Genomic DNA, 18,009 nt, shown 5'->3' with positions numbered 1-18,009 from the left:
ATCTCCATATACTTCTTCAATTATACCGGTGTCGTTGGGGAACCGCATTACCTGGTGGTAGGATGACGCTACCGAACGCATGGCGTGTAGCCATGTTCTGCCCAAGATGATGTTGTAAGTGGAGGGGACCTTCAATACCCAGAACTCCACTTGTTTTGTTACACTTCCTGCTCTGACTGGAAGAATTATTTTTCCGACGGGCCACTCTGGCATGGAGTTGAATCCAATTAGGGGAGAGACTGTAGGCGCCAAGTCTTTGTCTTGTAGCTTCAGTTATTTAAATGTGTCGTAGTACATGATCTCACATGAACTACCCTGGTCAATCAGAATCCGCTTGACGTCAAAATCCTTGACTCGGAGAGTGACGACCAGAGCATCATTGTGAGGACAGTATATTCGATCCAAGTCCTTATCCGAAAAGGACATGACATTTGTTGCCTCTGTCTTTCCCTTCTTAATGGCAGGTTGGGCACTTAACACCTCTCTAAAGTGCTCAGCCTTCTTGATTGATCCCCTGAGTTCGCATACACGCTCAGGTTCAAAGACTCCATGTATTACATTGATAATGCCTTGAGGTAGGGCGTCGATTGGCATTCCGTTGGGGTTATTGTGATCCTGGGGGGCTGGATGCATTCCTCCTTCAATGTATTTGTCCAAGTGGCCCGCTGCCACTAACTTTTCCAGGTGTTGTCTCAATGGTGTGCAATTCTCCATGCGGTGTCCCTTTTCTTTGTGGAAGGTGCACCGCGATCTTTCGTCATAGTCCTTCTGGGCTTCTCCTAACTTGGCTGGCCACTTGACGAAAGGCTCATCTCTTATTTCGCTAAGAATCCAATATATCGGTTTCTTGAACACCGTGGTTATAGCAGTGCGGATTCTCAACCATCTTTTATCTGGGTCTTCTCCGTTATCTCGTCTGCCACGTCCGTTTTTGCTCTGACGATCTACTGTATTGACCTTTGCTGAGGTCTTCTTTTCTGGTACTGCGGTCGCACTAGCTTTTGCTTTTGCTCGTGCGCCACCCTCTTCTGCCCTGATGTGCTGATGCACTCTTTCTATCAGGGCTTCCATAGTGAGGGGTGGCGTCATGGTGATCGAGTCCCTTAGTCTGTTTCCAACTGGAAGGCCTCTTTTATACTGTGCAATGGCGAGATTGGTGGGGCAGTCCCCAATCTGATTGAATGTCTCCCAGTAGCAACTGTTGTAGGATCTTAGGGTCTCTTCATCGCCCATGTTGATGGAGAGTAGCTGGTCGATCTCCACCGGGGTTTTAGTGTTCGTTCGGAATCTTGTTACGAAAGCTTCTGCCAACTGTGCCCAAGAGGCTATGCTGCCCTCAGGAAGTTTCTCAAACCAAGTTAAGCCTAGGTCGCCAAGGCTAGACGGGAAAAGTATGCACATTAAGGCCTCGTTTCGTCTGTAAACGGCCATGACTTGGCGAAAGTGGCTCAAGTGTGAGTAGGGATCCGTCTTCCCTTCATATGTAGTGAATTTCGGCTGAAGGAAGCCTGATGGTAGGGGCGCGTTTTCGATTGCTGGAACAAACGGTGAAGTCTGCAGCCTTGCTAATGCCTTGTCCGTCGGTTCATAGGCAGGGCGCGGTATTGGCATTCCAACCTCGACGCTTCCATGCGTCCGAGGAGCCAACCGCTGCAAGGCTGAAACTCTATGTGGATCCCTTGCCCTGGCATCCTTCTTGCATCGTGCTTTCTCTTCGAGCACGGTTCGTAAGTCGGATGATCTGGGTAATTCTGTCTGTCTAGATCTGGTTTGGTGCGAATGTGAGGGCCAATATGTGCTTCCTTCAGTGTATGACCTTTCAGATCTCGTCCTCTCAGACCTGGAGTGATGAGTTCTGGAAGACCAGGATTGAGTGTCGCTTGTCCTGAGGCTTCTGCTCTCTCATTGCGAGAGTGTAGTATTCCTACTACGATTTTCTGAGTGGCGAGGGGGCGTCTTGTTTTTGCGCCGCTCTCCTGTCGCCACTTCTTTTTTCTTCATCTGGCGCTTCAAGGCCTCCATGTCCGCCGCCATCTTCTTTATCAATTCATCTTGCTCTTTCACGCGATCTTCCAGAGCTTGGGGGTCAATCCTCCGTCTTTGCCTGTCGGGACTTTGAGAATGGGATTGACGGGGGCTGTGAGTCCGTCTCCCCCTAGCATCCCTCCTGGAGGTATGTCTTTGGGGCTCCAAGTCCGCCATGGGAGGGACAGAAGGTAATCCTTCACGCCTTGCGCCCCCTTCTGGAGTTAGTCCGTCGACGGCGGACTGCGGCAATTCTTCAATGTGTGCCATTGAATGTAAAGGGGAGAAGCTTTAATCAAGAGGTTTTGTTCTGTCTGTTTTTCCCACAGACGGCGCCAATTGTACGGGGAGGAAATAATTCTCCTCGTATAATCCTGTTGACTAAGTCCGCGCTCCTCCGTACGACGTCGCTTTGTCACCTGAAAACACAAACGTGAGCTAGCCGGCGGGTGTGTGCCGGAAACCTCTCTGATGCCTAAGTCAGAAAACTTGACAGATAGACAAAGCTCAATGTATTCAGGAAGCAAAATTGTATGTAGTGTTATGTTACCTCCTCCAAGGTGATGCTTGTGAGCTTTTATAGGTTTCGAGTGGCACAATCCTAGTAGGACTTTTATTTCTCCATACAGAGTCCTCCTAGGATTCATACTCCTAAAAGATAATGCTTATCCTTTTACACCCCCCACTGCTTAAACCAAGTGGGATGGTTTTTACTATGGTCGAACTTCCATTTAACCGAAGTAAACTGGCTAAACTGAGCCACGAGGTAGGCCGAATTATCCCTAGTTCGGCCCTTCTATTTACTCATCTTGGTTCTCCCTTGCATGAACCATGATATGTTGGGACCGAGCTACCGAGTAGCAAGGTCTTGACCGACCTATCCAGAATACGTCACGACCGGACTAACTCGAAAACCGGTCTAACTCAAGTTGTCCAAACCGAAGTAGCTTTACAATTCCTGAGCCGAAGTAACTTCATCTCTTTTGACCGAAGTAACTTTATTTCTCATGGACCGGAGTAACTTCTCGGCCCATTTTACCCGGTCCTTCGTACTTTGGGGCCATAAAATCCATTTCATAATTCGGCCCAATTTTCACTAAAAATTACCCTCTCAATATTATATAATTTTGTCACTTAAAATTTTTGATTTTGAATGTGTTTGTGACAAGAATCAAAACAAGTGACATCCTATTAACATCCTATTAAATGTATATTTTTTTAAATGAGCAAATGTCAAAAGTAAAATAGCTTACGAAACAATAGATCAGAAGAGATAAAATAAGACAGAGTGGAATCTCCAACATCCAAATCCGCATGCTAGCATTATAGACATCCAATCTTGCTAGACAATGAGCAATCAAATTCTCCTCTCTACGAACATAGGAGACTTCGATTGCACGGAATGAGCTAAGACCCCATTTATTTTGAGAAGTTGAATGGAAGAGATTTATAGTGAGAGGATTGTTAGTGAGAGGATTAAATAAAATTGTGTTTGTTTTGATGATAGTTGTTAGTATAAAAATTGTTAAATTATTTTTACATAAAATAATAAAAAATACAAAAAAATTAAACATTAATGTTAAAAAAAAATGCACAGCATGTAAAAAATAAAAAAATTTATAATCCCTTCACTATTTTTCTAATATCACCTCCACCTCCTCCATCTCAATCCCCCTTCCAACCTCCATTTTAATCCCTTCCTCCAACCTAATCCCTTCTCCAACTCTACAAACAAACACAACACTAAATAAGCCCTACCTCTATCCTAATCTCATCCCACCCTCTACACCTCAAATCAAACGGGGCCTAAGAACTTGCCCAACTTCGAAATCACACACCCTTTCCTAAGGCCTCGTGTGGGAACAAGCTAATTTAGTAACTTTTTGACTATTTGGTTAAAATATAAGCTAAAAAAAACTAGTATGTTTGGGATGACTCTTTAGCTTTTTAAGAAAAGATGTGTAAAAAGTAGAGATAAAAGAGAATCTCTGACTTTTTGGTATGGGTTGTTGGCTTTTTGATTTTTTTAGTGACTTTTTGGCTAAAAAACCCACTTAGCAAAAGAGGCCTAAGGCCTCGTTTGGGAACAGGCTAATAGTAACTTTTTAGTTATTTAACTAAAATATGAGCTAAAAAAACTAGTATGTTTTGGATAACTTTTTGACTTTTACGAAAAGATGTGCAAAAAGTAGAGAGAAAATAAAATTTTTGACCTTTTGGTATGAGTTATTGGCTTTTTAATTTTTTTAATGACTTTTTAATTAAAAAAGTCACTTGCTAAACGAAGCCTAAGTTATCTATTAAACTTCAAATATCCCAAACTCCTCTATCCCCTCTCCCAATATGCTCTCTACTATTAGATTAAATAAAAATGTTGAGATATTAAAATTTCAAAACATAATCAGATGACTAAAAAGATATAAGAGTGTTTGCGGTTCAGTTACGGTCGGAAAACTTTCAATCTGCCATCCGTCCGCAGATTGGCGAATTGAAAAAAATAATTCGCATCCATCCATCAAATTGACAGATGTAGATTGGCGGATGGATGCAAATCAATTTTGCGGTTTAAATTTTTACAAATTTTGAACATAATACAACAATTTGTCAACATTTTTTTTTATATTAATCCAACTCAATATAACCAAATAATTATCAAGTAAATTGTCAAATACCAATAATAAATACATATAAAAAACCATGCATTATCAAAATTAATTCATTTCTTTTAAATATTCAAAAACTATTTAATTTGATTTTTTTAAAAAAATAACAAAAGCAAACCTTATATTTTTTACACAAAAATACCAAATATCAACACTTGTCATTTGATAAAAGAATTTCTAAATTGAAAATAAATTGAAAACACAATAGAATATCTAAACTCTTTTTCAATTGAAAATACAAACAGAATATCTAAACAAATTAAAAATACCAAGTCTTACAAATTACTAGGGGTGCTCGTGGTTTAGCAATTCAGTTGCGGTCAAAGAAATCTCAAATTCGTCATCTGTCCAAAACTAGGTGGATTGAAAAAAAATCAATCCGTAATTATCCGCTCATCATTATATATCCATCTAAAATACGACGAATCAATTCAATCCGATTAATTTAGACGAATTAAAATATCCGTTACTCACCCTAAAAAAAACTTTGAGACCACCAGGGCGCAAGATATGAGAACAAAACAATCCCTCGTTCCTTGGGTTACCCAACCAATAGGGAATCTGCATGGTAAAGTCCATCACTGCTAGCCCACGTCATGATGCTGAAACAATAATGCTAAGTATCATGAAAGAAATATTATAAAAAGTCTTCATAAAGATTTTTCACTTTTGAATTAATTTATAGTGATTGTAATATTTTATTGTATGTTATATAATCACTCTTAAATTAATTTCATAATATTTTTCATAATATTTATTTCATGATGCGTAACATTATTCGATGCCGGAATGATCGGTCATTCTTGCCCCATCTGGTCCAAGATTTCTTAGGGTTTCCAACCCACTACAGCATGGGTAATGATAGAATTGTTGTTTCGGTCTCAGGTCTCTTTGATTTGATTTTCACATTTATTTTTATTAAAAAAAACTATAAATTAATTTTATGAAAAAATATAAAAATACTTTTCATATGAGTTTTTTTAGTTTAATGTTTTGTTTATCAAATTAGTTTATGTTTATCTTCAAAAATTTTGAAAACACTGATTTTAAAAACCACACCAAACAGAGACCACATTGTGATCATGATGGACCTGGAATTGCCCACCAACATTTTAATCATCCATTAAAAGTTGTATGCGGATTTCAAATTTTTAAATAGAACTTCGTAAAAATAAAGAAACGTAATAACAGAAGTGACCCGTTTTTCTTTTTCTTCACAATTTTTCTACTCAAAACCAAAATCCAAACACACCCATCATTTTAGCAAGACAATAATCTCACATGCATTTTATATTAAAGTTCAAAAATCACATGACTTGAATTTTACAATTCTGTTTTGAACAATTCCTGAGTTGGCAGGGTACAAGTGAACAACACAGTAAAGATGCTCAAGTGCTAGGTCACAATCATAGAAAAGAAACTCTAAAAGCAAATAGCAAATGCAAAAGGAAATAGATCTCCCACTATACAATTTTAACTATTTTTTAATCCTGAAGAACTAACTTCTTAATTTGTAAACAATGGAAACACACAAAGTGAAAGAGTAGTAGCAGTAAAGCCCCAATTGCATTCAAGAATCAAGATCCCCTCAATTCTTTTTAATAAGATAATATAAGGTATGCCTTTGTACTTGGGACAGGTGACCCCTTTTATGCCAATAGCGAGCCGAAAATGATTATTCCAAACAAAATAAAAAGCATCAATATGGTAAAAGCAAAGCTAAGAGGAATAATATGACACACTACCCGCCATGCACATATTTTATACAAAAATTGCACACATTTACATGATTTTCAAGACTTTCTTTTTCCTGGTCTGCCACCTCTCTCTCTCTCTCTCTCTCTCTCTCTATATATATATATATACATGCAATCCCATCTCTACCTGTGTCTGGTTTTGCATCTCTCTCTATATATACATATATATACATGCAATCCCATCCCTGCCTGTCTGGTTTTGCAGTACAAAGCTACTAACAGTAAAAAAATTATGTGAAACCTATATAAATTCTTCACACTCCAAAAAAAATTTATTCCAAAAATAAAATTTCAAAAATAAAGGCTAGTGGGTAAGCTCAGCAATTCATCGAAGAATGAGTTACCTGGTCTGAGAAGTTCAAAACCAAAGGTGAAATAGATATAACAGGAGTATCAAATTTACAATGGAAGGCATGCTGCTGGAATAATTTTCATTCATAAATTGAATGGTCTCTCCATATCCACCAAGGTATATCATTTACCAAAGATAAATAAAGCTCACCTGCATTTTCCTTACAACAATAATTTCACTTGTATACACATCTAGGGGGGATGATATCACATGGATTTGTATTTTTACAATTGCGTCCATGGGGGACATATATATTATGCCACCACAGTGCAACAAAGCATTTACTTGTGTAGCTTGGTTTGGGCAGTCGATAAAAAGCACACATCCAATAGAGATCTTTCCCAGAATATATCATTCAGCCAACAAAATCATGCAAAAGTTGCCCACCAATCATATCTCTTCCAAATTGCCGATTCTGTGCTTCAAAACTACCCATTACATACCCCTCAGTGTTCGCTTCAAGACCGAAACGAAGAGCTGCGTTAACTGGAAAGGGCTCCGATAAACCAATACCATTATTCTGATGCAGTCCTAGTGTTAAAGAAACACCCCCACTTCCACTTGCAGTGTTTACACCAACGCCCATTTGTTGATGACGTGACAAATTTTCATACGATAAATTCACTGGCTCTTCAGTCCCCATGTATATATCGGGAAATTCATTTCTAGTGCGTTTAGACGGAAGGTCTTGGGCCCGTTTGGTGGATGTGGATGGATTTTCGGAAGCAAGTGAGGTGGCTGTAGGCAAGTGATCATTTGGCCCATCAGTATTTTGTTGTTCCTCCCTTTGCAAAGCTTTTTGACCTTGCCGTGTTTCGAGCATGTGTATTTCTTCCACCATAGGCTTCCAAAGTCTCACCCTTGCGTTGATGAACCAATTGGAAACCTGGTTAGCATTGTCAACCTTGATCACCTCAATTTTATATAGCCGTGGACGTGTTTAAACACAAGTCAAAAATTTGATCCGACATTGAGCACCTTAAAGAGAGCTCTCTGAGTGCCTGTATATGTGTGCACACATTTGTGTAGTGTGTGTGTGAAGTAGAGGCTACTAGAGCTAACAAAAAGTAGCGCACCTGGCTTCGTGAAAGACCAGTCTGTTTAGCTAACATTAGCTTGTCTGTATCAGTAGGATAACTGAAACATTGAACAGAGAATATAGTCAGTGTATTTATACATAGAGAATTTTTTATTTTTTTTAATTTAAGTTGTATAGACGAGCATTTGTGAATGAAGAAATTATTAAAAGAAAATCTGAGTATTAATTCTGGAAAGTAGACAAGCTAACATCCCAGCATTTTTATAGAAACAGAATTTCCATATAGAATGATATAATTCACTGTGGTCCTATCAATTTAAACAAAACACCCATAACTTGAGTGGATGATTTTCAAATTCACTGCTACATCATTCTGAATGTTGTGTAGAAAATTTTATTTTTGTAATATTTTTACCATTGCATAATTAAGAAAACAAAAATACTTACGGATGCAAGAAGTGTTCAAACAACCATGCCCTCAGCACAGTTACGGCACGCTCAGGAAGTCCTCGTTGGGGTCGCCAAACAGGTTGATGTTCAAGAAATCCAGAGTTGTGAACTGGTCTATGGCTATAAAGAATTTCAGAGTTTCCAAAGCTCAGAGTTTCATCTTTCCGGTAGTTTTGAGCTTTCCCTGTGAATCGCAGCTGGTCAGTGATTGCATTCTTCAAGCTTCTGAAGTGTTTTGACATTGCTTTTAGGGCCAAGTTTGCATATGGAGCAGCATTGCTGAGCCCAGCAACAGATTCAAATGATGCTACAACTGTCTGCATCTGTTGGTAGTAATACTTGTACCTCCTGTAAACCTAATGATGATGAAAACGAGATAAATCATCAAAGAGACTGATAAACCATATTTAATGAAAATTTAAAATTACACTAGCAAAGTAATCAATGTGGGGTAATTGTTTTTGAAGCATTTCAACAATATCAGAAAAATAGACTGCAGCATGCATGTGTGATACAATTGCAGTCCTTTCAAAAATTTGAAACACACCAATGACCAGTCAATTTGAGTAACCAGCCCAAGCTTCAGAATATTATTCCCTTCAAAGAAATCTCACAATATCACAATGCCTTCCCTCATTTTCTATAGACTGGAATTCATAATTACAAACTCATCTAGAAGTTCAAGCCATTAGACAAAGGGACAACTTTATTATTTATATTATATCTTCAACATATACAGATATTGAGTTGCATGATGACAATGATGGCACACACAAATTCAATATATCTAGGTAAATAAGGTGTAATTATTTTTAGTCATTGGCATCATGGTTGTAAATATCACTCTATGTTAAAGCATCCCATTTTGTTAGTCCCTTTTGGGAGTTCTAACTCTTTTAAGGGAGACGAGATTATTACATTTGAATTCAAATTTTAAAACATTTATTCCAAGAATGCCCTTTTGTCTTCAACTTTTTAACTTTTAATATAGTTATAGACACTTTATTAGAGATAGTTTCGGAAAACGAAACACTTTTTCCTTTGAATTTTCAAATTGGGACACCCCAAAATAGAAAGGAATAACAAAATGGATTGAAGGGAGTATTAACCAAGTTTGGGTGGCTTAGAGTGATGATGATATGGAAACTCTCCCCTACACATGTAGCCCGTAGCATGTGGAGGTGACAGAAATGAAAAACAAGAGAAAAGACCTGGGGTAGACTGTGCCCACTAAAGACCACCCAAAATCCAACTCTCATGCCACTTATCAGACCGAATTTCATCATCTCCCCTAAATCAATTGGTCAAACTGAATTCCACCATCTCGCTTAAAACCAATCGATGTTGGGGAGAGTTCACTTATGTCTTTAACATCATTTAACATAGTGCCCCATATAATTGTTTTAGAGCAATCACAGAGAACAACATTGTGTAACCAATAATCCCTCCCACACAATGATGCTCCTGCAACAAACCCATGACAATTTGACTCTAATATCACTTGTTAAAGCATCCTACTCAAAACTAATTGACTATGAGTGACAAGTTTAATACTTGTCTTTCAAAATACAAAGTTGTAGATTGAACTTCATATGGAAGGCATCCAAATCCAATGCTTCTTTTGATAGAAATTCCAATAAAATATAGCATTTTTTAAGAAATCATTTACAACCAAGGTGACTACAGGGTAAAACATTTTCAACTCATATAGAAAGAAATTTGATATCCTTTGTGATTTTTGTTTCACCTCCATTATAGAGGTTGTATGTATTGTTCATCTAGTTGGGATTGGTGTACTATTGGACTAGCTATGGTTGTTCGGCTTAGTGTATTATTGAACTTGCAATTTGACGTAATGTTTCTCATATCTGTAAACAACCAATTGACCCCAAAAAAACCAAAAATTAGGACAAAAACATGCACAACAAAATGAGAATATAGAAGGCAAGTGCAAGCAGGGCGGAACCAAAGAAAGGCCCAGGGGGTCACATATTTTGAACTTTTTTTTGTTTTTGTTTTTGTTTTGTTTTGTTTTGTAGTCATATACAAAATATATTCTTTTTTTTTACTTAACATGTTCTTTGGCTAAGGGTTTATTGTATTGTTTACAACAAGTAGTTATTTGATACTTTGGGAGCACTATGTGTTATTGTTTATGTAGTTGTCTAAACTAATAGTATAGTGGGAAATCTTATGAATTGAATATAAATAATTCGTTATTTTTTGATAGTTGACAGACTACTTAGTGTCATTTGTGCTTTTACATGCTTTAAACATCACATAGACAACACCATATCATTACTATTTAATAATTTCCATTCAAAACATATTATTTATAAGCAATATCATCTCTTTGATATTTTTTGTCAAATAAAAATTAAATAAATTTTATAATAATTTGTGTTATAAATGATGTGTTTTTATTTTCTAAAATTAGGGATTTTGATCCATAATTTTTTGTACTAAAATTACAAACTTGCATCACCATCCCGCACTGAGCTATTACACATTATTATAGAATTTTGATTTGTTCCTATTAATAATGAATTTTAATTTCTTATGCTTAAATTTAGCTCATAAAATTATTATTATCTTAATGTTGATCATGATTTTTTTTAAATAAAAAATTATAATTAAAAAGTACTCCCTCTAACTTAATTTCCTGACTCCGCCACCGAGTGCAAGCCCGAGTAGTAGTATTTCTTTTAATGATGACATCAAATAGTAATTGTCCTAATATGAATCTAAAAAGCCCATTATCCAATATGAAGACATAGATGCCAGATGTATGCTCTAATTTTTATATCCCTGGTATGGTGTGTTGTAAGTTCATCATCAATTTTTATTTCAATTAATTTGATTATAATGGCATACATCAACTTAAAGAATCAATTTATTCAACGTTCCAATATTTTTTCAAAATTTAAATAGAATCATCTAACAACCTTTTAGGTTGCACCGGTCAACAACACGAAAAACTTTTTTTTTTTTTTTTTGTCTAACTCCCATTTAGGTGAACAAGAGATGCACTTAAAAAAATTAAAATAATAACTCACACTCCCTTGTGAGAAACAAACGAGTAGTGTGAATATCATTTCCCAAATAAAACTAAACAACATCAATGCATAGAGCTGCACCTAAAAGTGCCACACAATACAAGTAATAAGCCCCATACATTAAAACTATTGTGCATAGATCGCAACCATGATCTCTCAGTCAGAACTCAAATATTAGAAGAAATCCAACAAAATTTGTTTTGACTCTTTATCTTTTTCTTCATTTCCATCTCCTCCCTTTTCTAGTTCAAAAAATCTCTCCTCCCATTTCTCACTTTTAATATATGAGAAACTCACGAGAAAATCAAAATGCCAGCAGAATTTCAAAAGTTGCCCTTTCCTCATTTGGTATATATTAAAGTATAAAGAGGTGTTATTTCCACAATTGTCTCAATCCATAACAACCCACTCACGTATTAGGCCCCACATATGAGGGTATATGGGGCTGTGGATGAAGTAATCATGGCCTTAAAGTTGCCTTTACCCTTTATTTATGCAATGTTTTCGTCTAAGTTTAGCTGGATCCAGCATCTTTTAAGAGCTTGTGAGATGACTTCAAATATAAAGCAATTCACAATTTTTTTAAAGGTTTCATTTGCATTAAAAGATTCAAAATCAAGGGATTTGTTGTTCAAATTTAAAGGTTTGTACAAGAAGCTGGGGTTAAGGTCAAAAGTGAAGAACGAAAGACATATTCGACTAGAGTACTTGTGCAAATAGAATTCTTGGTGACATTGATTTCAAATAACCTCTTTATTTGGCTATTACAAATCCAATAACATATGAATCTGAAATCCATTCATGCTGGTATCAGAATTGAAGCTGTTAGCTTTATACTTCTAAACACAAACCCATTAATTCAAACACAGCCTAAGAGTTTCTCACAAAATTTTGGGTGAAAATTGTTGCATATCAATCAATATTTCAAAATGCATAATGAAGAGGTGAAACATGCAGGAAAGCAACTAAGCAGTGGTTCATGTATGTACCTATAGGGCATGTTTGATTCACAACACTAATAGTGAAGTATTAATAATCCTATCAAATTAGTGTGGTATTAACTATCCCACCCCTACCCCATTACTAATAATCCTACAAATTTGTTGGATTAATTATCCATTGGATTAATAATCCTAAATCAAAGTGTCAAAACAAACATAGGATGATTGGGCCCACGGATTAATAATCCCAATCCCATGCTTTAGTCCTTCCAATCAAACATACCCATAGGGTCTTGCAAGGTGTTCATGTGTGCACGTGAACAGTTGTAAACCTATAAATTACTGTATATTCTAGTCATGTGATAAGAAAGCAAATGAAGTGGCATGTAGTGAAATGAAATACAAAGTTCTCCGCATCTCTCCCTGAATTGTGTAAACTCAATTTATAACAAATTGAAATCATCATCAAATTTCCAACAAAGCGCAAAACCAAAAATGAGGGACATCATTTACTCAATATTGTAGTTTGCCAAATTGGTAAAACTCAATTCACCCTCAACCGGTCCCACGGGTAAAAGAGGCTGGACACCTCGTCAACCCATCTTCTTTATGCTTGGAATACCACTATGCTTTCCATGAACACTTTTATGGAGTATAAATCTTTTCAAATGGATTCCTTCAATCACTTTATGCACATTATACCCCCAAATTTAAGTGACAGTAATGTCACCACTTAAACTCTTTCTAAGGTTGTCAGACATTTTATGGCACCAATCTATGGGCATATATTCCCTCCTATTACCTTTTACACAAGAAGATGATTTTGTGATCTCTATCCCCATCTACCCTTAAAATACTAGCATATAGTTCACATATAATACAAAATAGTAACCTATAAATTAAAAAGAAGCTAATAAGCTATTGCACATAGGTAATCAAAGTGACAATGACTAGCTCAACACTTAAAAGAATCATAAAGACCTAGCTTAAAAGAGGATCACAAAATGAAACAGAAAATCAATCAAATAAGACCCAACTACAAGAAAATTTAGTATTTTTTTAATCAAGAGAAACAACCAATATTACATGAAAAATAGTTAAATTGTTCTATAAAACCCATTTAATCTAAAACCCAAATGAGAAAACACACATATGATGATGATTGTTGTAAATTAGAGAAGCATACCTCATCAAGCATCAAGATCAGCCTAGACTTCTTTCTCCGCTGCTCGCCGCCGTCCCCGCCGCTAGGCGACTCATCCGCAATTCCACATCCACCCAAATTTTCCATTGGAGGATCCATCAGACTCGACTCCACCGCCGTGATCTTTTCTGCATAAATTCCTCTACCCACATCACAAAGCTCCTCCAACAACTGCTGTGCAGGCTTCAAGAACCTCGAACCCTTTAAAATCGAAGCATAACCCGTAAAAGGCCCGAGAGGAACCGAACTCCTCGACAAATCATTTGAAGCTGAACCACCACCAGCGCCACCGCCGCCGCCAACGGTGGCCGGAACAACATACCCACTGCCAGCAACCTTATTGTTGAAAATTGAAGACTCATATCTTTGTAGATTCAGCTCCAAGGGAAGACTGGTTTGGTGGGTGTGATGAGAAGACAGAGACAAAGACAACCCTTGTCCATTGGGGTTATTAATGTTATTAGCCTCTGGCTTATACACCACAACATCACCTCCATTAAAGGATTGATCGAAGACCCTGAAGTTTTGAGGGCTGAAGAGAAATGGGTTGTTGTTAATATCTTGGATCGAGCTAGGGTTTAAATGGATAGACGACTGTGGATCCATATATAGATGTTGTGAAGTTGAAGATGATACATAACCCATCAAATTCACACCCTCTTCTTTAATCACATCACAATTTGAAGAGGTTTGGTTGGGGCTGCTTGACTTGCTGAGAAGTGAGTTGTTATGGTGGTGGTGCTGGTGGTGGAGGGTGGCGCAGGTTAGCAAATCGGCAGAGGTGATGTGGGAGGGATCGTAGAGAGGGAGTAAACCTGCGCACCCTTGGAGGTTGTTTTGGGCTAGCACTCTGAGCTTGTCTCTTCTGCTTTGTTGTGGGACATGGTAAGGTTCAAAACCCTCTTCCGCCATGACTAGACAAGACTAAAGCTTTAGACAGAGAAAGTTTGTAAAGAGAGAGAAGAACAGTGAAAGAAGGAGATGTGGTGGTGGTGGTGAAATGAAAGGCTATCATGACATCTTCTTCTGAAGCCGAAAAAAAAAAAAAACAAAACAAAACAAAATAAAAATCTATAACATCAATAAAATTATCAATTTCTTCATAAAATATTTACGTACAGAGTTGACACTCTCATATAAATCTGAGATGAGTGTTTGGTAAAAAATTTAATAATAATTTTATTAAAATCTCTAGAAAAATAGCAGACCTGCGCAGATTAGCACAGAGTGAGGAGAGAGCTTAAAAAACTTGGGATGTGTTCACTTCACTCTCACTCTCACTCTCACTCTCACAACTTCACACAAAATCTTTCTTAACATTCACTTTCGCTCTCTATATTTTCTCTCTTATCACTCTATCTGCTTCATTGGGAGGCGTCTGGTGCATAGGGTTGCGGGAAACCGGACGACGACCGGCTATTTCCGGTAATAATTGAACTAACTGTATATGCTGTGTATTTTTCTGACAGTTTATTATTTCTTTTTTTGTCGTTTTTTATTTATAATTTTTTTTATTAATAATAATATTGCTCCTATTAATGATTCGTAATGACGCACGTGAGAACGCTGGAACAGAGATTGGGTTTCACAGTACTCATCAATCGGGCAAAAGATTTTGCAGCTTCTTTACTTTTATGTGAAGTAATTTTAATTTTTTTTTAATTTGTTAATATTAATTTGAAAAGAAAAAAAATTAAAGTGAAGAAGAAATAAAAAGTAGGCTAAAATACAATAATTGATCTAAAAAATACGAATAAAGATTTGTAATGGTGTTTTGAAAAGTTAATAAAAAATTAATTTTTTGACATTTTTAATCTATTTTATTTTTTATGAACAAAAAATATAAAAAGTGATATAATGCAAAATAGATAAAAAGTTAAAAATTAATCTTTTTTTGCGTCCCAAAAGGCCCCTTAAAATAGCATCGAATGCGTATTGTTTAAACAAGTATACTTATTTATTTATTCAAATCACATTATTTTTATATTTTTTCATTAAAAATTTAAAAATTAGTAAATAAATAAACCTTAAACCATCAATCGGTGTAGATTGTCAACATTTTTTAATTTCCAAATAACCCTTTACAAATATTTCTATATAATTATCTTTTTAAATTTCAAATTTTAATAACTATTATAGTTTTTTTTCCATATATTTAACTGGTTGATTTTCATAACACATTTAACCATCAAATCAATCATAAAAATAAAAATAAAAATTAATTATCTTTTCAAATACAATTTTTTTAATTAAGGTAAAAATTAAAAAATCAATTAAAATAGTCAACTTTTCAAATAAAATTAGTGTTTACACTATCGAGTAATAGTTATTAAACATTCAATATTTTTTAAATGAGTTTTGATAATTAGTGTCCGTTATAAAAAAAATGTTAATATTCACTATTACAAAAATAGTTAAAGATCACACGTTAACAAAAAAAAAAAATCTCACTTTATTAAAAGTGTGATAAAAAAAAATTAGATTGATATTTTAATCACACTTAATTTGATTGAGTGTGATAATATTTATTTTTTATGTCACTTTTCAATTAAGTGTGATTATATATATATATATATATTTTTTTTAATCACACCTTCTAATTAAAGTGTGATTATATATACACTATTACTTTTTAATCACACTTTTTAAATGAGTGTGATTATATATATATTTTTTAATCACACATTTTAATTTAAGTGTAATTATTTATATATTTTTTAATCACACCTTCTAATTAAAGTGTGATTATATATACATTACTACTTTTTAATCACACTTTTTAAATAAGTGTGATTATATAAAATATTTCAATTTGATTTTTATATAAAATATATAATTCCCAAATTTTTTTTTAAAAAAAAAAGCCCTAACGCCAAAACACAAATTCAAAAAAAAAAATTCAAAATACATTTAACTCTTTGACTGCTTCTAATCAAAAGGAAAGTACAAGCTAGGGTTCATCACAAGGCACATAAGAGAGAGAGAAAGAGTGTTCAATACTGTTGGAGGCTGAGTGTTTCTTACGATCGCCGTCTTCGAAGGCCTCTCTCTCATCACCCCAACCAACATAGCCTCACCTCTATCGCATGCCGGTCCAGCCTTCGGCAACCATCCATACCAACACCAGGTATGTCTTTTCTCTTCTATCACTCGATGCCTCACTCTCTTATTGCTTTTCGTCTTTCTCTCTCTTTTTCCCTCCCTCGGTGGAGTGTAAGAGCTCTTCCCCCTCTCTCCTCTCACTCAATCTCTGTTTTTCCCCAAACAAACTGAAAACTATGATTATAGTGTATAGATCATTGTTGCTTGAAACTCAAGCATATATTATTTCCTTCAAGGTTATTTGGTGAAGAATTGGAAACACCTCAATTGCTCTGAATCTGTCGATTATCAGGCATCGATCCCCGATAATCTCTACACCCAATCACCAACCTCAATAAAAACAAGAACAACCCTTGGTTTGAGTCACCAACAAGTTTCTCTCTCTACAAAGTGTGAAACCAAACCAAAACTAAAACCAAAACAGAGATCAATCAAACGAGTGTATCAAATCAAGAGAAAGAGAGAGAGAGAGAAGGCAAAAGACCGAGTAAAAGGTAAATTTATGACGATTCATTATGATTTGAACCTCTGTTTGCTATTGCCTAACCACCACCATTTCTATATATATATTATTTTATTTTATTTTTTTCTTTTTTGGGTTCAATTTCACAATTTTTGCTGTTTATAGATCCAATTTGTTTTCAACATAAACATAGTTTTACCCAGGTTTCTTCTCATGCTCAGTTGATTTGCTGTTACTTCATTGATTTCATCTCTTTTCCAATTAATGACTCTTTCCCCTATGGCAATGGAGCTCTAATAAGTTTATTGGTTTTCAAGGGTTTTCTAATCAATTTAATAAGAAGCAAGGTCTGTAATTTTTTTATTACTATGTTATTTCTATGATTTCTGACTCAAGTACATTGTAATTCTTTGTGTTCCTTTGTTTGTTGATTTGCTTATGACTATTGCTATAATACCCAACAAATAATACCCATGCACTCAATTGTTTGTTGGAATGGTGAAACTTGGATTTTGTAAAATTTTGAGTGATCTTCTTGTTCTGCATAATATCTAGGAAGGTCCCTCTTTTTTTCATCTTTTCTTTTTATTTTTCTATATCAATTGTACATTTAATAAGACTTTCTTCCTCATAATACTTCCTAAAGGCATTTAATCAATGATGATGATTTTTTATTTTTATTTTGAATATGATGTCTTCATTTTGCAATATTGATATATTTTTCGTCATTTGCTCTTAAATCCTATGTAATTCATGAAGATATTCTTTTTAATTTTGATCCCACTTTGTCAAGTAAAACGGAGGCATATCCGAAATGATAAAACTGATAATTAAAACAAAATCACTTATTAAACTTACAAAAATGACTTTATCTAGGTAGTGCTACAGAAAAGCGTGTGTGTTGATTTCCGACCACACTGGCAAACTAGTATTCAGCTGGAGAGCATAGGCAGAATA

The 18,009-nt window shown here is 35.5% G+C and overlaps 1 protein-coding gene across 2 annotated transcripts; it reads right to left on the bottom strand.

The window, feature by feature from the left end:
* Positions 1–6,843: 6,843 nt before the first annotated feature.
* On the bottom strand, positions 6,844–14,962 carry LOC114275500 (BEL1-like homeodomain protein 9). Of its 2 annotated transcripts, XM_028217540.2 has the most exons (5): positions 14,696–14,962; positions 13,470–14,513; positions 8,284–8,642; positions 7,874–7,934; positions 6,844–7,683 (listed from the first exon to the last, which is right to left on the bottom strand). In XM_028217540.2, exons 2-5 carry the CDS (start codon positions 14,397–14,399, stop codon positions 7,153–7,155), a joined length of 1,881 nt encoding a protein of 626 aa, XP_028073341.2. In that variant the 5' UTR covers positions 14,400–14,513; positions 14,696–14,962; the 3' UTR covers positions 6,844–7,152. The 2 variants fall into 2 exon arrangements, with proteins under 2 accessions (XP_028073341.2, XP_028073342.2); XM_028217541.2 differs by lacking the exon at positions 14,696–14,962 and having other exon boundaries at positions 13,470–14,625.
* Between the last annotated feature and the right edge of the window lie 3,047 nt (positions 14,963–18,009).

Source organism: Camellia sinensis, chromosome 3, assembly GCF_055761805.1.
Source record: "Camellia sinensis isolate YWXY chromosome 3, ASM5576180v1, whole genome shotgun sequence".
NCBI classification, from domain to species: domain Eukaryota; kingdom Viridiplantae; phylum Streptophyta; class Magnoliopsida; order Ericales; family Theaceae; genus Camellia; species Camellia sinensis.
This window is presented reverse-complemented; position numbering and strand designations above follow the sequence as displayed.